The sequence below is a fragment of the Physella acuta genome, unplaced genomic scaffold, assembly GCF_028476545.2.
Source record: "Physella acuta isolate Inbredline_101_S28 unplaced genomic scaffold, ASM2847654v3 ptg000855l, whole genome shotgun sequence".
NCBI classification, from domain to species: domain Eukaryota; kingdom Metazoa; phylum Mollusca; class Gastropoda; family Physidae; genus Physella; species Physella acuta.
The window spans coordinates 220,650-244,396 of record NW_026732372.1 but is presented as its reverse complement, the minus strand read 5'-3'; the positions used below and the strand labels follow the sequence as shown (position 1 = coordinate 244,396).

Sequence of the window (23,747 nt, the reverse complement as noted above, 5' to 3'; positions counted from 1 at the left end):
TAATAATCTAAAAAATAAAATTAAAAAGGCGCTTTTAAACATTTCAATCAGTAACTTGGCAGCATTTGATTGGTGACACAAATGAATAGACTAATCATATGTCAGTGGCATACTTTGTCAGTCAGCTATGCGCTAAGATATAACATGGCAATGGTTATGTCAAAATACAACATGCGAGTCTATGCTGAACACACATAATATCGTAACTGAAGATGCGATGACACATCATGCAACTATGTATACATATATATATATATATATATATATATATATATATATATATATATATATATATATATATATATATATATATAATTGGTATAATAGTGCATACAAATTTTAACAAGTGTTTAAATTAAAAGTAAATTTTGTGAGATAAAAAAATAAATAAATTCAGTACTAATTTCCTTAACCAGTAAAATTTTATGTGATCCTTTTTTGGGTTGCCATACTTGATGCAGTTGTTTTCCTGTTAACTTTTAGACTTTGGCCCATTTAGCATCGTGTATTTTGTTACGGGATAAAGGTTTAGCGTTCGTTTCACGGCGACTGTCGCAACTGTCATTTCGCCAAAGGGCCGTGACCTCGTCAAATGTTTTTCCTTTGGTCTCCGGGACTTTGTAGAAGGTGAAAATAAAGAACAGGACCAACAGCACGGTGAATGGTAGGAAGGTGTAGTTCTTTAGTCCAGCCTGGAATAGTAGAACGGGTTTTTTTTAAATAAAGGCTTTATAGAACTTTGGTAACGAAAGGAAAAGGCAAAATATACCCATCATCCATTACAATACAGGACCGATGCACGGTGGATGATAGAAAGATTTAATCTTATGGCCCAGCCAAGAATAGTTGGGTATGTTGTATAATAATGGCTTTATTAACCTTGCTTAAAGTAGGAGGGAAGATGAATATTATGCCCCTCATTCATTATAAAACAAGATCAAGAGTTTGCTAAAAAAAAAGCAATAAACCGCAAAGGGTGTCCGGAAAGATGCGCAACGGAAAACTGCGCACAAAAAAAGTGCGCAAGGGCATTTTCTTTTTCTTAAAAAAAGAGTGACTACATGTATACTATAGCATAATAAAACATTTCCACGAAATATGACAAAATTTAAGCGTATATAATTAGTTTGTATTTGCGCATTTTCCGTTGCGCAGTTTTCCGATTGCGCCTTTTTCTTGAAACCGCCGCAGAGATCACACTAATAAGCATCTCACACAAAACCCCACCCCCACATATGGCCACTGTGAGGGTTACCTGGAGACTAGGAAACACGAACCCAACCAGAAAACTGGAAACCCAGTTGACCAACACACAGACGGACATGGCCGTAGGTCGGGCATCATGGGAGAATAACTCTGAGACGATCAGCCAAGGGATGGAACCTGTACAGAGTAACGACATTGTTAACTCAAAAAAAAGTATCAGCTAATTAACACTAACTCTACAACAGTAACTTTTTTAAATTGATTTAATTAAAGACTGAGATTTCATAAATTTTAGGCAAACAGCGTAAATAAAAGTGTTATGCTCTAGTTTATCGTTGATTTAAAAGCTAAAACCTACAAACTATCTGGCCAAGAATTACGTCTGCGCAGCTTAAAGTGTCTTTTTTCCTCTCAATTAAAATATAGCAGTAATATTACTGATAAGAAAGAGTGGTCTAACAGGAGAGCGCTAGACTGCTAACCCAAAATCCTCGAGTTCGAATCCGGGTTCAAATCAGTAGAACGTCCATGAGTCCACCCATCTCTAACGGGTACTTAACTCACGTTAAGGAAACAAAGGCGGCTGATGTCGAGTAAACAGATGAACTCTACTTCATCTGCCCCATGTGTCTTGGGCACAAAATGGAAAAGATTATGATTCTTAGTAATTACTAACCCGTGCCAACAGCGAAGAGGACCAAGCGAAGTTCTAATACTCACAAAAGCAATGGAAAAAATACCAGTAATATTTTTACTTGACCCTAAAACTAAAACTCACCCGGACCGAGAGCGAAGAAGACCACATACAGCAACATGAGGACAATGCTGGCCACATCAAACCACGACACGGAGCCCTAGATGACACAGAGAAGACAGCAAGTATATGGTCAGCGGTCAACACGTAACCATAACCCGACTAATGTAAGGTCGAGATCAGTTCTGTAGTGAACAATGACTAGACTATATAGTCGAGAGCACTTCTGTAGTGAAGGGACGGGGTGGCCTGTAGAAAGCTGGTCTGCTAACCCGTAAGTCTCGAGTTTCGAATCCGGGTTCAAGTCAGTAGACCGTCACTGAGTCCACCCAGCCCTGACGTTAGGGTAAGTAAAGGCGGCTGTGCATAGTGCTGACCTCACTATATCCTCATATGCCGAGGTCACAGAAACAAGTGAACTCTACTTCACTTGCCAAATAGACCGTCAGGTTTAAAAGGCAACTTTTTACTTCTGTAGTGAACAATGACTAGACTATATATTCGAGAGCACTTCTGTAGTGCTAGCACTTTTACGTGTTCACCCTGTACCAAGACTAGACTATATAGTCGAGTACAGTTCAGTAGTGCTAGCTGCTGTGTTTAGTCTGGGTGTAAGGAGTATGCATTATACCAGCTTTAATGTTATGCCATCATTTAAACATGTACTATGCAACATTGGTTTCTACGATTCAAAGCCCTCTTTGCACAAAGGCCTTTGTGAACAATCGCTAAATTTGAAACTTGATTTGTTCCATAACTTTTCAGTTTTTGAGTAGTTCTTGCTAATATTACCTAGCGCTATTTTTTTAATTAATAGAGGAAATAATTTATTTCCGATACTGTTTTTAAAAATCGAAACATATATGAGGAAATAAGGTTTAGAGTCAGTGTAAGAAATACAAATAACCACGACAGTTGATATAAAAATGAATTTCCAATTCACCAGCTGCCTCTTGTCGTAATTTGGTCAAGCAAGCATTTACTCTAGAGTAATTCACACAAAAATGCCATGCCACTCTTCCCCCTCCACCACCAACATCATTGCCTTTAACCTCCAAAAAAGCATACAAAAAAGTACAATATTTGGTGTAAAGGGTCGTCCATAAATGACGTCACACTCGTAGGGAGGAGGGGGTTAGTAATTTTGTTTTAGCCGTTATTTAATAAATTGTAATATAAATTGATAAAAAATACTCTATGTTGACAGAGTTCAGACAAGACTTTGTAAAAATATCGATGTTTTAAGATAAATTCAACTGAAATTTTTAGGGGGGGGGGGGGGTGTAGGCTGAGGTGTGACGTCATTTTAGGGGGAGGTCTGGCTTTTGTGTGTGACGGAGGGGAGGGAGGTAAAAATCGTCCAACAAAGAGTGACGTCATTTATGGACGACACCCAAACTTTAAGTCGAGCAGCTGTCAAAATGAAGTTTCAACATTTACTTGCAGCCCGCTTGACTTGAGTGCACTGTATGTACTCCTGAAGGTGTATGAGAAATAGAGTAACAGAGAGCAATAGAAACAGAGAGTATCTTGTATTAGAAGCCACATGACCTACACGTAGAGCCAGGGCGATGGTTATAACAAGGCTAAAGACGGCCATCCCCCCCAGTCCAGTCAGGTGAAGTGTCCTCCTGCCCACCCTGTCCATCAGCGGGATTGTGATGATTGTCATGGCAACCATGATGCCACCCACGGCACTGGTGATGTATTTGGCGGTTGGCTTAGACAGGCCAGCGTCCTCAAACAGGCTGGTGGAGTAGAAGAAGACCTGCGGGACACATTGGAGTTAAAACGATTTAATTGTTCCATCAGTAAACATTTGAGTAGGATCAATTTAAATTATTCCATCAGTAAATATTTGAGTAGGATAAATTTTAATTACTCCATCAGTAAACATTTGAGTAGGATCAATTTAAATGATTCCATCAGTAAATATTTGAGTAGGATAAATTTAAATTATTCCATCAGTAAATATTTGAGTAGGATAAATTTTAATTATTCCATCAGTAAACATTTGAGTAGAACATGTTTTGTTTTATCAGTAAATATTCGAGTAGAAAATGTTTTAATTACTCCATCATTAAACATGACAGTAGTAAATGAGAAATATTTTAATTATTCTTTCAGTAAACATTCGAGTTGACATTTTTACCTATATTTCAGTAAATAATAGTTCAGCAAGTTAAGCTTTTAACAGTTAGTCAATTAAATAATAAAATTATTTTATAAAATTATATATGAACCAGTTAAAGACCTATTTCAAAAAACTCTGGAAATCAATATCTATCAACTACCCTCCAAGCTTCATCCTTTGAGAACCGACAACAGTTATTTGATTTTATTTGAAGAACTACATCCGGAAACGTATTTGCTTTTTTCGTACATTTCATTTTCTAAAACTTCTTTCTTTTTCGCGTAAAAATGGCATAAAATAATACAAATTACTCAATATTCACGTCGTTTCTGTGTATGTCAGGTGTGTTGTACCTGTGTGTGTCCTATGTCGCACGGTTTTAAAAAAAACACCTACACCGTTTATTCCTGATAACTGCTGCGACAACTGCATGACAACACCAATCAACATGGGCGTCCGCAGAGAAGGTGATCTGAACAGCTGTAGGATCGAAATCTGCGCAAGTGGTAAATACATTACGTGAAAAATAATGCAGATGACAATAAGAAGAAAAAATATTTTGGTTCACGTCAGATGGATGCTCGAGAGGCTACCAGACCAGATGTGGGTACAGTAAAGAAGGCTGGACATAGCTGTTCACGTCATCCCTTTTTTTTTTTTTTTTTTTTTTTGAGAAACAGGTGAACTACTTCATCTGCCCGCAATTACTTCACGTATAAAAGATAGGCCTATACTTTTATGAAAAGAAGGTTATAGAGTGATCGATTTGTATGCTGCTCAAAGGGATACTTTTTTCATGTTCGGCTCGGGGCTCTAGGTTATAGGACCCCATACTAAACTACCCAGGATACAACAGAAAGTTTTAGACTGCTCATACTGTACTGGACCCAATCGTATGTTAAGCTGCGGTCACAGAAACAGATGCTGTAGATCAACTCTCTGCAGAGGCGTAGCGACCCTTCCCGGCGCCCGGGGACAAACTTTCAATTTGGCGCCCCCCCCCCTATTATTTTTATATTTATAATGCAAAACTGCAGCTAAAATGAGCTTTTAATAAAAAAAAATTTCAACCCATTTTGGCGCCCCCTAGGGTCAGCGCCCAGGGACATATGTACCCCCCCCCCTCGCTACGCCTCTGACTCTCTGTGACATACAGTCTTTCGGACTTCTATTTATTCATATCAGCCACTTTACTTTACTTTAAAAGCTTGCAACTCCCACCAAGAAACATGTATCAGAAAGCACTAAAAATAAAGTCGAACTTTAAATTCTAATACTACTCATACACGACTCCTGGACTTGCATGACACCATCTCCTGTTTGATTTCATCGATTTCATCTTCTATATCTTCATCACCACGTAATTTTAAAAGTGCTGGGTAATAAAATGATTATGTTAATTGGTCATAGTTTTATACAAGTAGCCTACATAAGAAAATGTATATTTATTTACATAAATTGAATCCGAAGCACACAAAAGCACACACATACACACAACTCACTCGACTTCACGATTGTGTTTAATCCTAACTACCTAGTCTTACGAGGTAACTATATTTACTCGATCTACATGTGCTACTTGAGATTCCCATCTATTATTATTTTTTAAAATAGCGGTTCATTTAAGCGCTAATTATTATAAATGTTATTGTTTTATATTAGTTGTATTTTTATTTGTCCCCATCACATAGAACTAAAAATATTTCCGTTCAATCAGATTAGTAGATTGCGATCTCCAAAGGACAAGAATCATCACATTCTTAGTCCGGGCTCGGCTTTCAGTTGAGAAAACACCTAGCCGTGACGAACGGCTGTCGTTGGCTAGCAGATACAGATCGTTGTATTTAATCTTTTTATCAACCCTTTTATTATTTGAATTTAATAATCTTTAAATAAAATTTTGATTAATTCTAATGTTAAATTAGGTATTCTTGCATTATCATCGGGGATGAATGAATCTGGAAAGTTGTAGTGAGATGGATGAGTTAGAAGTGTGTTAAAATGGACTTGCAAGATTTGCCACAAACCAACACATAACAAACAAACAGTCATTGTGGAATAAATAAAAAAATATAATAATTACTAATAAAACAATGTATTTAATTTAGTCTAAAGCTGTTTTCCCCCATATTTTAAATTTCATCGAACTCTGCTTTTATAATGTTTTAAAAAATCAAATCCGCTTTCTGTCGTTTAGATTTTCTCTTCCCCCAACCCCCACCCCTAAAGTGTTAATGATATTGTGATAAAACTACTGCCGACGTGTATGCGACTGGTCTAACGGTAGAGTGATGCATATACAGTCACTAAGGACTAAGGGTTAGTTCGCATTGACTGTATGCGATATGGATCGAGGGTATGTGCTCTTGTTTTCTTTGTTTGTTTGAGAGAATGTGTATATTCAATAATCATTGAATAATGTGAGTATGTCGCAACGAGGACATAATGACATCAGTGTTTCTTCCAGACTTTTTTCTCCGGGGGGGGGGGCACTTGAAATTTTCGGGGGGCGGTAGACTTTCTTCGGGGGGGGGGGGGGCGGACATTGTTAAAAGTATATATTTTCTATATAAATTATATAAATTTCATTTCGTTCGGGGAGGCGGTAAAAAAAATTCGGGGGGGGGGCTAGGTCCCCCCCCCCCCCCCCCCGAAGAGATGCCTGGAAGAAACTCTGAATGACATAGGATAATAGTCTACTACAGAGACAGATGGGACATAGCATTTCGTTTGAGGAACTTTTTACCCTCCCTGATGTCTGTCGTATATTAAACAGTGGAGCCTGCATCGAAGCGGTTAGCTTGTCTGGCCGAAGATATCCTCTTGTATAAATAAGCCAACGACAAACAACAACACATCTAAAAAGGACACGTCAAAGTGAACTCAACACGTCAGCAAGAGCACATTAGACAAATGTCAACAGCACATCAATAGCAGCACGTAAAGGACAACACATCTACATCAGGAACAAGTCAAACAGGAACACGTCAACAGGAACACGCCAACAGGAACACGTCAACAGGATCACGTCAACAGGAACACGCCAACAGGAACACATCAACAGGAACACGTCAACAGGAACCAGGAACACGTCAACAGGAACACGTCAATAGGAACACGTCAACAGGAACACGTCAACAGGAACACGTCAACAGGAACACGTCAACAGGAACACGTCAACAGGAACACGTCAACAGGAACACGTCAACAGGAACACGTCAACAGGAACAAGGAACACGTCAACAGGAACACGTCAACAGGAACACGTCAACAGGAACACGTCAACAGGAACACGTCAACAGGAATACGTCAACAGGAACACGTCAACAGGAACACGTCAACAGGAACACGTCAACAGGAACACGTCAACAGGAACACGTCAACAGGAACATGCCAACAGGAACACGTTAACAGGAACACGTCAACAGGAACCATGGAACACGTCAACAGGAACACGTCAATAGGAACACGTCAACAGGAACACGTCAACAGGAACACGTCAACAGGAACACTACACCAGGAACACGTCAACAGGAACACGTCAACAGGAACACATCAACAGGAACACGTCAACAGTAATACGCCAACAACACACACAAACAATTCACCGAAGTACACTTAGATGGACAACTGTTACTATACCTCTCCCACTAATCCATAATTTTATAAGGGCTCATGGTCATCATACGCATTACTAATAAGCTACCCACGTGTCGCCCGTAAACATCCGGGTTTGTTGTTTATCATAGAGAGAATCAAAAATCAATATTTCTTTTTAAGTTACAGATAATATCTTTAAAAAGTAAAAAATATACCATCTCGACATTTTTTCTCGTCCTGTTTGGTAATGAGCAAGTACCGGGGACTCTCCGGGCAAAAAGGTAGAATAAGTGCTTGCAGCAGACACGGCCCCACCGACAAACCTGTCAGTCAAGTGATTAGGTTGTTGGTTTATGGTCAGTCGTAAATAGAGATCTTAGAGGGAAGCTAATTAGAAGTATCGATTAATTGACATGCATAATTTATATAGTAATTATGGGAAATAATTATTCGCTTTTAGACTTTATAGATGTATATGCATTTCTATGTATACTATATATGCAACAGTTTATGTCAGCCATATCTTTGGGTACTGCCCCTGCCCCGAAGCACATCTACCGATATGAAAAATACATAATTTTTATAGAAAAAAATTTACTGTAACGAGCGTAAGGGTAAGTGAAGTAGAGTTCACTTATTTCTGTGACCTCGGAATATGAAGCGATAGCCGCCTTTACTTTCCATAACGTGAGTTAGGTACCCATCAGTGTTGGGTGGACTCAGGGACGGTCTACTGACTTGAACCCGGATTCGAACTCGAGACTCAGCAGTCCAGCTCTCTACCGCTAGACCACTCCGCCTCCTGTTGATGTCACCACATAAATGGTGTCAGCTGATGCGGACCACTTCCATTCTTTCCCCCGACCCATCCCCCGCGACGCATATATACATATATATATATATATATATATATATATATATATATATATATATATATATATATATATATATATATATATATATATATATATATATATATATATATATATATACTAGCTGCATCCCGTGCTCCGCCACGGTAAATCTTTTTAAATGTACATTTTTGGAACAGAACAAAACGAACAAAAACACAACACAAACATAAACACAAACAAAACACAACCACAACACAACCACAACACAACCACAACACAACCACAACACAACCACAACACAACCACAACACAACACAACAACACAACCACAACGCAACCACAACACAACCACAATACAAACAAAACACAACACAACCACAACACAAACACAACACAACACAACAACACAACCACAACGCAACCACAACACAACCACAACACAAACAAAACACAACCACAACACAACCACAACACAACCACAACACAACCACAACACAACACAACAACAACGCAACCACAACACAACCACAACACAAACACAACAAAAACACAACACAACCACAACCACAACACAACCACAATACAACCTCAACACAACCACAACACAACCACATCACAACCACAACACAACCACAACACAACCACAACACAACCACAACACAACCACAACACAACCTCAATACAACCACAACACAACCACAACACAACCACAACACAACCACAACACAACTACAACACAACCACAACACAACCACAGCCACAACATTAGAATCACCACCAAACAACACGCTTTTTTAGGCGTCCGCGCCCAAAGAGAGCCTTAATTTAAGTCACATAAATAGATCCTACTCCATAACTTACAATAAAACAATGCGATGCAAATAAATGTACGGCAAGTGGCGTTTACTTTTATGGTTCTAAGAAAACACATTGGTAATGTAATTAGAATCACCACCGAAAAACATGCTTTTTCCAGGCGTCCACGCCCAGAAAGAGCCTGTTCAGCATTCTCTATACTATAATCCTAAAATTTCACCATCTGTTAACACCGAAAAACAAAAACAAAAAATAGTGATTTTGAGAGATCATAGACTAATTAGAAAATAATATAAATAACCATAACATTTTTCTATTTTACTTATGAACCTTAACATATAATAATCAATGTGGAAGTAATAACAAAAATTAACTTAAATTATTGAGAGTGAGTTGAATATTAAAAAATAAAACACATTTTCCCATACGTCCGCGCTCAGAGAGAGCCTTTCCATTCTTCTCAAAAAGTCTAATTTCACCATCTGTTTTCATAACACCGAAAAACAAAAGCAAAAAGATAGTGATTTTTTGAGAAATCATAGACTAATTAGAAAATAATAATAAATAATATTAATAATCTTAACATTTTTCTCTTTTAATTATGAACCTTAACATATAATAATCAATGCGGTAGTAATAAACAGAAAAATTAACTTAGAATGATATTGATGAGTTAAATATATTTTCAAATTACCTCCCTTGCAAAAAATTACCAAAAAAAAAGTTGAATTAATTAGTTTCTTTGACCTACTTTCATAAAAATATATCCATTTTTTCTAGGAATATAAACGAAAATGATATTTAACATTGATTTTTTAAATATGTTTTAGCCATGTGCGTGTATTTAATATTTTATTTAAGTTATGCAAAAGAGTAAACACAGTGGCATTTATAAAATAGCTCTATGCCTCTATATAAACAAACCCTACTCTATTACCTATAATAAGACACTGCGGTGCACTGAAAAGCACAGCATGGTGCGTAGTTTACTTTTATAGTCCCAAAATCTATAGCGATGACGGACGGAAGGAAGGAAGGAAGGACAGACACAGCCCGCTTATATTATAGATATATATATATATGTAACTAGGGTAGGCCTAGCTACTAGTTACAATCTGATGCAACTGATAACGAACGATAAGCCGCGACGCAGTATTACAGTCGGATGCAACTGATAGCAGGTGGCTTATTAAATCGGACTGATAACAATCTCAAAGCCAACGCGTGCTATTTTGGGAAACGGTACGAGGGGATTCAGACGGCCTGTCAACTTTGATTGATAGGATGCAGATGTTTTATTAATCGGACTGTACGTTAGAACTGCGCAACTAGTAGTCGGAGACATCGAGTACAAATATCGATTACGGATGAATACAAGTACGAATACGAGTACGAATACAAGGGATAAATAGGAGGGGACGGCTGAGCTCAACCCTTTTTCGATCGCTCGCCCTTTTTCGATCGCTCGCTCTCTTTCGATCGCTCGCACTCTCTTCATCGCTCGCTTTAGATCAGTCAGTCTGTGTGACATATCAAGTTGGAGATAGAACGGGTTAGCCGTATTGTGTTAAGAAGGACGATAGACATGTGGATTCAGTTATATGAAGCCTAGTGAGGACTGTTAGGGGTCAGTTGATTCAGACTATTATTGTGAAGCATTCCTGTTGATTCATTGTGTTATTTTGAAGCATTTCTTGATTCATGTAATAAAAGGATCAATAGCGAACCTGCATCTTCGAGTATTTCTACTGTAGTCGATGTTGTGTAGAATGAGTGGTTAAACTCGTTACATTTGGCACTACAGGCAAATAGTCTCGTAACATGTGGCGTTGCGAGCAGGGTAACTGTTCGCTCGTTACAATTGGCGTCGTCGGACAGGATGAATTCAACTAGACTTGCCGTTGGAGGCACCCATAGTCAACCTTGTGCATAACTGTGTTTTGTGTGTGTGTGAATTCGGACATTCAGGAACTGTGAAAATTGAGGAACGAGAAAAAATTTTCATACACACACGGTAAGAAAGAACTCTTTTTTTTTGTTACTTACGGAATAAAATGTCTACTCTGGACGAGAAGCAGACCCATATAGTGGTCCTACCCAGAGAGTCCCACATTAACAAATTTTACGGGGACGGTGATCCAACTTTAACCAACAGGTTCAGTGAAGAGGTCAAAGCGGCCTGGGCCTCGAGAGGCATGTCACCAGAGGAAAGATTAAGACTGCTGATGGGCAGTATAGGAGAGACGGTTAGGGCAGAGGTCAAATGCCACGATAAAACCATCCAATCAGATCCAGATAAGGTGCTGGATCTGATTATGGAGACCTTTGGGGAGAGACGGTCGGGATCGCAACTGCTATCAGGGTTCGTAGGCTTAAGGCAGAGAATGGCGGAGAGTGTGATGGAGTACTCACACCGGATGAACAGGGCCTTTGATTCGGTAAAGGGCAAAACACCTGACATTGATGTGCGCCTACTGAGGGACCATTTCATCGAGGGGCTAGCAACCCCGATCTTAAGAAGAGAGTTGAAAGAGGAGGTCCACAAAGACCCGCAGTTGACCTTCCTTCAGGTCAGGAACTCAGCGATCCGCAGGTCCGAGGATGAGGACCAATCGAACTGTTCGGTGGACAAAGTCTCTGTGCCGGAACAGAAACAATCCCCACCCACAGGGGCCGACACGATGGAGACCATGATGGCTCAACTGTTGGCCCACCTAGATAAGGTTGACCAACGTTTGGAGAGGTTAGAAAGCAGGTCAACAGCTGAGAATCAGGAAAAGAACGGGACAAAACAGAGACAGGTTGGACGGCCGCGTCCTGCCAAGCCATCACTCCAATGGACGGCCGACGGTCGACCAATTTGCTTGTCCTGTTCACAACCCGGACATATGGCACGGTACTGTCAGGGAAACGGTCGTCCTCTGTAAGGCAGGGCCAGGCTACAGAGGGGCGAGGTTATGGCCCAAGAAACAAAATGATGGGAGTCTGTCCCGAAATGGTGATTACGATTGGGGACATCGCGGTGAAGGCAATTGTGGATACAGGCTCCCAGGTGACGACAATTACGGAACAATTTTACACCAAATGGATGAAAGGAAAAGACAATAGGTTAAGGTGTGACACAAGCATGCGCCTGACGGCAGCTAATGGATTAACCATTCCATACTGTGGTTATTTTCTGGCGGATGTCGTGGTGGCGGGACATAGGTTGAAGCAGGTTGGGGTGTTCGTTACGAAACACAACCTAGAGACAAATGTGTCAAATATACCTTGCCTGTTGGGCATGAATATTCTTGGCCAGTTGCCAGAATTTCTTACAAATATTGTCGGATCGCCCACATCAGATCGGGGATCCAAGTTGGCCAGGTTTGCCAAGACCAGAGGAAGGACAGCAGTCCCGGCAAACACGGTCAAGGCAATCACATTACAAATCGGTGATAGAAGTGTAAATGGCGATGTGATGATAGAACCATGTGGCGCCGCACTGAGGGCAGGCGTCGTGTTACTGCGGACATACACATCAGCGGAAAACGGACTAGTTCAAGGGTTGGTAGCTAATGTTTTGGATGAGGAAATTTTTATACCGCCTAACACTCTGGTAGGAGTACCACAGAACGTCGAGGTACAAAGGTCGGCACAGTGCATCGAACTGATCAATACCAGCAGTAATGAAGTAACAATTAGGTCGGTCAATGTGACGGCCGAGGTGAAGAAAGAGGATGGCCGATCATATACATTCCCGGAAACTGAGGACCCAAAACTAAATGAATTGCTGAATAAATACAGTGATATATTTGCCTCGTATGAGGGTGATTTGGGGTACACGGAAGTAATCAAACACCAGATACCCTTACTACAAGACAAGCCGGTGGCGCAACCCTACCTCGTATGAGGGTGATTTGGGGTACACGGAAGTAATCAAACACCAGATACCCTTACTACAAGACAAGCCGGTGGCGCAACCCTACCGAAGATTACCACCAAGTCACTACTCGGCGGTGAAAGCACACCTGAATGATCTACTAAAAAAGGGAATTATTACAACCAGTACAAGCCCGTATGCGGCACCGATAGTAGTGGTAAAAAAGAAGTCAGGGGAGATAAGACTGTGTTGTGATTACCGGAAATTGAACAATATCACAAGAAGGGATGCATTCCCCTTGCCTCGTATTGATGAGTGTCTTGATGCGTTGGGGGGAGCAAGATTTTTTTCTACCCTTGATTTGGCTAGTGGCTACCACCAAGTGGCCATGCACCCCAACGATCAACATAAAACGGCATTTATTTCTCCACTGGGACTGTACGAGTGGACCCGTATGCCGTTTGGTTTGACTAATGCACCTGCTACATTCCAGCGAGTAATGCAGAGTGCTATGAGTGACTTTCTATTTCAAATAATGTTGGTGTACTTGGATGATATTCTAGTTTACTCAAAAACTTGGGAGGACCATCTAAAAAGATTAGAACAAGTGTTTCTCCGTCTTAGGGAGATAGGAGTAAAGCTGAACCCAGACAAATGCTGCTTTGGTCTGAAATCGGTACATTTTTTGGGTTATGTGATTTCGTCGGATGGCATCGCCACTGACCCAGATAAAATTGCAGCTGTTAAAGAATGGAAACAACCATCAACTACGGTAGAGGTCAGGTCATTCTTGGGTTTTGCTTCCTATTATAGAAAATTTGTACCTGGTTTTGCAAAAATTGCCGCACCGTTGCATGACTTGGTAAACAAAATGACAAAGAAACACAGTAAGGAGAAAAAGAAAGGTAAAACACAACGGATAGGTGAATTATGGACTGAGGAATGCCTGAACTCGTTTAAGCTATTGAAAAAGGCTTTGACAGAGGCGCCGATATTAGGATACGCAGACTTTGACAAACCATTTCGGCTAGAAATTGACGCCAGCTCTAAAGGTCTGGGAGCTGTGCTATCACAACAACAAAAGCAAGGCTTCAGGGTTATTGCTTATGCCAGTCGAGCTCTGAAGGAATCAGAGAAGAACATGACAAATTACAGCGCCATGAAACTAGAACTTTTGACATTAAAATGGGCTGTGACGGAAAAATTCAGGGACTATCTATTAGGTGCTAAATGTGTGGTATACACTGACAATAACCCCTTGAGTCACCTAAAGACAGCAAAGTTGGGATCCATCGAACAGAGATGGGCAGCAGAATTGGCACTCTTTGACCTGGAGATAAAATATCGCCCGGGGCGGTCCAATGGCAATGCGGACGCTTTATCAAGGAATCCTTACGAGAGACCGGGTGATGAGGAAGAAACGCTGACAGGAATATGTGAGGTCAGAGCGTCAACAGATATCCCTCATGGGGTACAAGTGATGCAAAACGGGCAGACCGGGGTGGAGCACATATCCACAGAGCCCGGACATATGGACAGTAGTGATTTTAATTGCCTTAATCACAAAAAGATAAGAGATGCCCAGAGAACGGATAGTGGCTTACAACCGCTATTGAAATACGTCCAGGAACAAAAATTCCCAGGAAGAAGGGAAAGAGAACAATTTGGTCGAGAAACAAAGAAAATACTGAGTCAGTGGGACCGTCTCAGTATAGAGGATGGTGTTCTCATGCGGAGAATTCATGACCAAATTGATGGGACAATACACCAGGTGGTGGTGCCTGGACAGTTACGAGAAGAAGTGCTAAGGTTGGCACATGACAGGGCAGGACACCAGGGTCAGGACAGGACGCACAAAATATTACGACGGAGGTGTTACTGGCCCAATATGGAAATGGAGGTCAAACGCCATTGTGAGGCTTGTGTGAGGTGTCAGCATGCGAAAATGCCAGTTGTCAAAATGAGACAGCCATCAGGACACCTACTAGCGACAAAACCACTAGAGATTGTGGCTATGGACTTTACGTCGTTGGAGCAATCATCGGATGGGACGGAACATGTGTTGGTAATGACTGATGTATTCACCAAATGGACTGTGGCGGTGCCCACACGAGATCAGACTGCCAAAACAGTGGCAAAGGTCTTAATAGAACATTGGTTCATCAAATATGGCATACCAAGACAATTACACTCTGACCAAGGAAGGGCTTTCGAGTCAGAAGTAATTAACCAACTGTGCAGCCACTACGGGATCAACAAATCTAGAACAACCACATTTAATCCGAAAGGAAACGGACAGTGTGAACGGTTCAACCGCAGCATGCATGATTTGCTGCGTACCCTAGAACCTGAACAGAAAAAACGTTGGCCGGATTTTCTCCCAGAGTTGGTATATCTATACAACTGCACCCCCCATGCCACAACCGGCTTTGCGCCACACATGTTGCTGTTCGGACGGGAGGCTCGACTCCCTCTTGATTTGTTCCTAGGAAAAAGGGAGAGTATGACTGGCTCATACACCGCACTGGATAAGACCCATCGATCACGCCAAACCGGATCGGTGGGCGAATATTGCTCAATTAAAGAAATATTGGAATAGGCAAGAAGAGCAGTTACACACAGAGAAACCTAAGACAATTAGGGGACCGGAAGTTACAACGGAAATTCACATACCCATCCCGGAACCATATCACCATCAACAGAACAACCGCGATACACAAGTGGAGGATAACGGCAACAAAGAGGATCCCGTTCCTTCCAGAAGCAGAGAGACAGTAGACCATCAGATAAGTGGTCCGCGGAGAAGTTTGAGGAACAGAAGGAAGACGAATTTTTTTGTCAGCAACCATCAATTCTTTCATGGTCGCGCTGGTATGAGAACAGACGGTTCAAAAAAGCTATAAAAGTGAACTGGTGAAGGCACCAAACGAAAAGGGTGGATGTGAATTCTAGAACTGTTTTGTGTCTCAGGAAGATGATGTAGACACAGTTGATATGTGAAATAGGTATAACTGTCAATCGTATACGAATGGGACGACGTGGACAGTGAGTGGAACAATAAAATTTTTTTTACGATTGTGCGATTGACTTTGGAGGAGTGCACCTGCCAAGCGTTGTTTGTGGTTGAAAACACACAAAAAAAGGCAGGGGTGGATGTAACTAGGGTAGGCCTAGCTACTAGTTACAATCTGATGCAACTGATAACGAACGATAAGCCGCGACGCAGTATTACAGTCGGATGCAACTGATAGCAGGTGGCTTATTAAATCGGACTGATAACAATCTCAAAGCCAACGCGTGCTATTTTGGGAAACGGTACGAGGGGATTCAGACGGCCTGTCAACTTTGATTGATAGGATGCAGATGTTTTATTAATCGGACTGTACGTTAGAACTGCGCAACTAGTAGTCGGAGACATCGAGTACAAATATCGATTACGGATGAATACAAGTACGAATACGAGTACGAATACAAGGGATAAATAGGAGGGGACGGCTGAGCTCAACCCTTTTTCGATCGCTCGCCCTTTTTCGATCGCTCGCTCTCTTTCGATCGCTCGCACTCTCTTCATCGCTCGCTTTAGATCAGTCAGTCTGTGTGACATATCAAGTTGGAGATAGAACGGGTTAGCCGTATTGTGTTAAGATATATATATATATAAAGCAAAGTGGTCAGGTGCCCGGTAGGGCACTTCCCGGCGCCGATGGTGCCTTCGGGCGATAGAACACGAAGGCCGGTGACGGTTGGCCGAAACGTCTACGGGGAGGGGGTCAAAACTGACCTCGACTGACCGGCGCCTTATATGGGCTATATTACGAAAAAAAAATTTCCTCCGACGACCCCCCTTGAAATTTTGTGAGGTGGTAGGAGAACGCGTTGGGGTGTCACAAAAAACTCGCCATGTCCGGGAAAAATCGGGAAATGGGTCAAAACTGACCAGTCGTATTTCCCTATATAATCTTTGTATTTTATGGGAAAAACAGAGGGTCATTTCAAAACGGATTTTAGGGCACTTACTCTCTTAACATCTGGCTAAATTTTTGCATGCTCTTAGGTAAATGGCTTGACCTTTAGGGAAAACTGTCGGTTTTACTCAGAGCCCTCGACGAGGGCTAAAAAGTGACCGCGAGTGAAATTCTCTTTATATGAGCTCTATTACGAAAAAAAAATTCCTCCGACGACCCCCCTTGAAATTTTGTGAGGTGGTAGGAGAATGCCTTGGGGTGTCAAAAAAAACTCGCCATATCTGGGAAAACTTCCTAAAGGGGTCAAAACTGACCAGTTGTATTTCCCTATATAATCTTTGTATTTTATGGGAAAAACAGAGGGTCATTTCAACGCAGACTTTAGGGTACTTAAACTCAGTATATCTGGCTAATTTTTTGCATACTTTTAGTTCAATGGCTTGACCTTTAGGGAAAACTGTCGGTTGCACTCAAAGCCCTCGACGAGGGCTAAAAAGTAACCGCGAGTGAAATTCTCTTTATATGAGATCTATTACGAAAAAAAATTTCCTCCGACGACCCCCCTTGAAATTTTGTGAGGTGGTAGGAGAACGCCTTGGGGTGTCACAAAAAACTCGGCATATCTGGGAAAACTTCGTAAAGCGGTCAAAACTGACCAGTTGTATTTCCCTATATAATCTTTGTATTTTATGGGAAAAACAGAGGGTCATTTCAACGCAGACTTTAGGGTACTTAAGCTCAGTATATCTGGCTAATTTTTTGCATGCTCCTAGGTCAATGGCTTGACCTTTAGGGAAAACTGTCGGTTACACTCAAAGCCCTCGACGAGGGCTAAAAAGTGACCGCGAGTGAAATTCTCTTTATATGAGCTCTATTACGAAAAATTTTTTCCTCCGACGACCCCCCTTGATATTTTGTGAGGTGGTAGAAGAACACCTAGGGGTGTCACAAAAAACTCGGCATATCTGGGAAAACTTCGTAAAGCGGTCAAAACTGACCAGTTGTATTTCCCTATATAATCTTTGTATTTTATGGGAAAAACAGAGGGTCATTTCAAAGCAGAATTTAGGGTACTTAAGCTCAGTATATCTGGCTAATTTTTTGCATGCTCCTAGGTCAATGGCTTGACCTTTAGGGAAAACTGTCGGTTACACTCAAAGCCCTCGACGAGGGCTAAAAAGTGACCGCGAGTGAAATTCTCTTTATATGAGCTCTATTACGAAATTTTTTTTCCTCCGACGACCCCCCTTGATATTTTGTGAGGTGGTAGAAGAACACCTAGGGGTGTCACAAAAAACTCGGCATATCTGGGAAAACTTCGTAAAGCGGTCAAAACTGACCAGTTGTATTTCCCTATATAATCTTTGTATTTTATGGAAAAAACAGGGTAATTTCAACACAATTTTTACGTTACTTAACCTCTGTACATCATGCTAATGTTTTGCATACACTTCTATAGATGACTAGGCCGTATGGAAAAACTGTTGGTCAGACTCAAAGCCCTCGACCAGTGCTAAAAGATGACCGCGAGTGAAATTCTCCTTATATGAGATATAAATAAATAATTTGACGATCGATCCCGTTAATATTATTTGAGGTCGTAGACCGACCCTGGAGGGTAACAAAAAAACTTTAATCCCGTCGGAAAAAGCTATTGTAGTCGTTAAATATGTTTATATATCGTATTTTCTTATATAAGCATAGTAACTGTTTGTTTAAAAAAAAAGTAAACACAGAGATACGTCATTCGGTTAATTTCCAAGGGAGGTAACCTTTTTAAATAATTATTTTTCAAATAATTGTATACTATTTTAAACAGAAACAGAAAACGACAAAGTATAGCATTTGTTTTAGATAAAAATAAGTTATTAATTAAGCTACGTATCATAATTAAATAAAAAATTAATTTTAAAAGTCAATGTAATATAAATTATGAGATATACTGTTCATGGAACCTCTGTAGTTCTATTTCCATCTTAGTTATAAATTGCGTACTTTCGAACACTTTGTCTGACAGCTGATGTTAAAGAGCATAGGCCTACAACATCTTCTTTAAAATTAGCATTACTGTTTACATTTAAGCACTCCACGCCTCATCCATCACCTAATAATTACTATTCAAATTATCAAATGTTTTTGAAAACCTAAGCGAAGCTAGGCAGTATGCCTAGTATATATATATATATATATATATGTGTGTGTGTGTGTGTGTGTGTGTGTGTGTGTGCGTGCGTGCGTGTGTGTGTGTGTGTGTGTGTGTGTGTGTGTGTGTGTGTGTGTGTGTGTGTGTTTGAATATGTACATACATAAATATGTAGGCCTATACATTCACTTTCTTCAGTGTTTTAGTTATGAACTTTAAAAAAGACAGTTCTTATCCTTCATTCCTATATACATAAATATACATTAATTTTCTTTTGAACTTGTTCTAGTTCAAACTTCGGTATGGCAATTTTCATCCGACATAACCGATCGGTTTACTTGTGTGTTAGGAAGAAAACTAGGCAAGTTTTAGGATGTTTTAGTAACGTAGATATATAGGGGGCAGGGGTCTTCGACAAATTCCTGAAAGACACTTGCCCGAATGCCGTTTTCCCGAAGGCCGTTTTCCAGAATAGACACTTTCCCGAATACGACAAATGCCCAAATGGACACTTGCCCGAATGCGACAAATTCCTGAAAGACACTTGCCCGCATGCCGTTTTCTCGAAGGCCGTTTTCCAGAATAGAAACTTTCTCGAATACGACAAATGCCCGAAAGCCAATTGCCCGTCTTTTTTGAAGGAGACGACTTGAGGACGGTGAAAAAATAAAGAATCTTTTATTTTGGTTCCGATGATACTCCTAGTGCGTCTTTTGTAGCACAATGTTGCAATAAATAAAGGAATATTTAATTTTTTTAATTAAAATTTGTATGTCTTACTCCCAATAATGACTGGAAATTGTATTTATTTAAGAAAAAAAAAACCCAATGCCAATGTGGCAACTCACCCAACAAGACATCCCAATTTTCCGGTGTACCTAGCAAATCGGGGAATCCCAGAATTTGTGAAATGAGAATCCCGCTGACAATGGCAAGCTGGTGAAGCACCCCTACACCACCGCGAATATTGGCGGGGCTAATTTCTGACAGATACATTGGACTTATTCCAGTGTAGAGACCTAGGAAGAAAATAGGCTCAGTCGTGATATTTTTATCTGACAACGTATTGATTTTAAACTATCAAGAAATGCTAATTCCTAAATATTTCATTTTAAACAATTAAATAAATAAATTATATATGAACTTTAAATTTAAAAATAACCCGAGTTTTTTAAATAAAATATCCGACTTAATTTTCCGAAAAAAAGTTAAAAAACTGAAATATTTTTACCTGCATAATATTTTTCCTGCATTTTATTTTACCTGTATGATATTTTACCTGTATGATTTCTTAACCCGTATGATATTTTACCTGTATGATTTCTTTACCTGTATGATATTTTACCTGCATATTTTACCTGCTTGATATTTTACCCGCATGGTTTGTTGTCAACATGATTTATTTTTACGTGCATGATATTTTGCCTCACATTAATTCATTACCTGCATGGTTTCATTACCCGCAGGATTTCTTTACAAGTATGATATATATATATATATATATATATATATATATATATATATATATATATATATATATATATATTACCTGCATGATTTCTTCACATGCATGACTTCTTTATGTGTATGATTTCTTTAACTGCCTTATTTCTTTACCTGCCTGAAAGTCTATGACGACCCTCCCCAATGTGACTTTAACTGCCTTATTTCTTTACTTGCCTGAAAGTCTATGACGACCCTCCCCAATGTGACTTTACCTGCCTGATTTCTTTACCTGCCTGAAAGCCTATGACGACCCTCCCCAATGTGACTTTACCTGCATGATATATATTACCTGCATGATTTCTTACCTGCATAATTTCTTTACCTGCATATTTTACCTGCATGATATTTTACTTGCCTGACTTCTTTACCTGCCTGATTTCTTTACCTGCATGAAAGCCAATGACGACTCTCCCCACTGTGATCATCTCGTATGAGCCGACACGTCTGCTGGCGAACATGAGAGCCGAGCCGACGACCCCGATAATGACATTGGCCAGTGATCCAAGTTTTCTGGGGAGTAGGTCCATGCAGTGGTCAAACTGTTTCAGTTAAACTATCCACGAACTATCACATGAATTTTAGGGCCCGTGACATATCCCCTTGTATGGCGAGGTCGTTGAAACAGATAAACTCTACTTTATCAGTTCTATGTATCTTCGGCACACACGAGAAAAGATGTTGAAATTTGGGACGTTAGACTCATTTTAATTAGAACTTTAGAGGCGATTGGTAAATTATAACAATAATTGTTGCACGAACCTAAAGCCAGAATATAACTGGAAATTTGTGAACGTGATTAAATTAGGCGACTAATTATAACCGGAAATTTAGAGCGATGGAAAATATTACACGAACTTTGGGAATGACAGACAAATTATTACCAGAAATTTAGGTAATATTGTCTAAATATAGCGGGGACTATTAGACTGAGGGTTGTAGACTGGAGCTTCTTCTAACCCCCCCCCCCCCCCCCCCAATTGCCCCTCCCAAATACATTGACATATAAGATTAAAGACCTGCCCAGTTTGGTTGCCCACCAGCCGGCCAGGAAACCGCCCAGACAACCGCCGGCTGAGAAGATGGACACCGTCAGAGCCCAGAGGTTTCTCGCCGTCTCATCCGTCATGCCGGACCCGTGGCGCCGGTGTTGGGTGACGTTCATGAACTCTTTGATTAGCTGGTGGGAGGATGTAATGGAAAATGTTCAGTTTTGTGTCACATTTAACATTAGCAGTAAGGCAGGTGTTCATGAACTCTTTGATTAGCTGGTGGGAGGATGGGAGGGAAAATGTTCAGATTGTAGAAGATTTGTGTCACATTTAACATTAGCAGTAAGGCAGGTGTTCATGAACTCTTTGATTAGCTGGTGGGAGGATGGGAGGGAAAATGTTCAGATTGTAGAAGATTTGTGTCACATTTAACAACGGCAGTAAGCCAGGTGTTCATGAACTCTTTGATTAGCTGGTGGGAGGATGGGCGGGGAATTGTTCATTTAAATGATGTATGCAGCAATCACATGTTTAATAATATATACAGAAACCACATTTTAATTATGTAAACAGCAACCACATTTTAATGATGTACACAGCAACCACATGTTTAATGATATATACAACAAATATTGGTGTAATCACTTTGACAACAACCACGTAATTATAAACACAGCAACCAATTGTTTAATACATGTACACCACGACTACATGTTTAATGTACACAGAAACCAATTGTTTATTGATGTACACGACCACTACAACTACAAGTCTAATTATGTACACAACAAACAATGTGTACTGATGAACACATCAACCACTCACCGACTCTGGAGCATTGATGACACCAACGTTGTAACCAAACTGCAGGGATCCCATGGCTGCCCCAAGGATTGTGAGCACCAGAAAGCACGTGACATTCTAGTTGCCATGGATACAAGATGAATAAACGTGTAACAAATTGAAACACTATCTATGTTTAATAACAAAGCAACAAACCACAACGCCTTTTTTTAGCCTTAGTGTCAGCCCACCCACCCACCCCCCCCCCCCCCCCACCCTCCCCAAGAGCGTGTTACCCGGTGCAATAAGCACTTATCGCCCTTCCCCATCCATTGCTAAGGCTACTAAAATCTGGATTTTAGAGTACTTTACTTGAGACTTAGAGCATACATTTCCTAAAGTAGTGTGTAGACATTGAGCATAAACAAACATTTATATTTTAAAGGACGTGCTTTATATTTTCAAAATACACAGTTCTAATCGTATTACTCAGATTTAAGTTTCTTTTAATGTAATCTTCTAATCCGAATTTTAATGAAATTAACTGCAACTCTTTGCAATATCGAAATTCGTGAAATTATTATTTTGATTCAAGACAGTTTCGTATTTGTTTTATTTCTAAAAAAAAAAGTTAATTTCTTTTTAATTTTAAATGTAGACCTATATTTAAAATGCTTAGTTTACGTAGTTACTTCACATGTATAGATTTAATTGGTAAAGGCCTTAAATTAAAATAGTTGACATAACATAAACAACAATGTATATCTTTACACCCCAGGCCTACCTGTCTGGTTGATTTGTGTTTAACTTCAAATTTGAACTTAGCAACTGAACATGGTTTCCCATTGTGAGAGGCATTATTCTTGTCTGTAAGTTGCTGATCCATGGCGTTAAGAGAATGCGCTTACTTCACACAAAACCCAGTATATATTAAACAATCGTCCAAGCGAGGGAAGAAAATCCATAAAGTGTATTCATGCGCTTATGTAAATAGTCAGTGTTTCAGAACGTTGGAATGTTAGGTTTTTATTTTAAAACTTCGAACGGACTTGGTTTTCGGGAAAAATAAATGTTACGAGACGACACCCCGTTGTTTTATTTTCTACTTTTCAGTGATTAATAATTTAGGAATTCG

The 23,747-nt window shown here is 40.1% G+C and overlaps 1 protein-coding gene across 1 annotated transcript; it reads right to left on the bottom strand.

Moving 5' to 3' along the window:
* Positions 1-438: 438 nt before the first annotated feature.
* Positions 439-23,498, bottom strand: LOC131952149 (glucose transporter type 1-like). The gene is made up of 12 exons (XM_059314690.1): positions 23,397-23,498; positions 22,655-22,750; positions 21,857-22,017; positions 21,196-21,350; positions 20,183-20,353; positions 5,398-5,469; positions 4,491-4,589; positions 4,255-4,310; positions 3,516-3,728; positions 1,985-2,060; positions 1,256-1,383; positions 439-692 (listed from the first exon to the last, which is right to left on the bottom strand). The coding sequence occupies exons 1-12, from the start codon at positions 23,496-23,498 to the stop codon at positions 480-482; spliced, it is 1,542 nt and encodes a 513-aa protein (XP_059170673.1). The 3' UTR covers positions 439-479.
* Between the last annotated feature and the right edge of the window lie 249 nt (positions 23,499-23,747).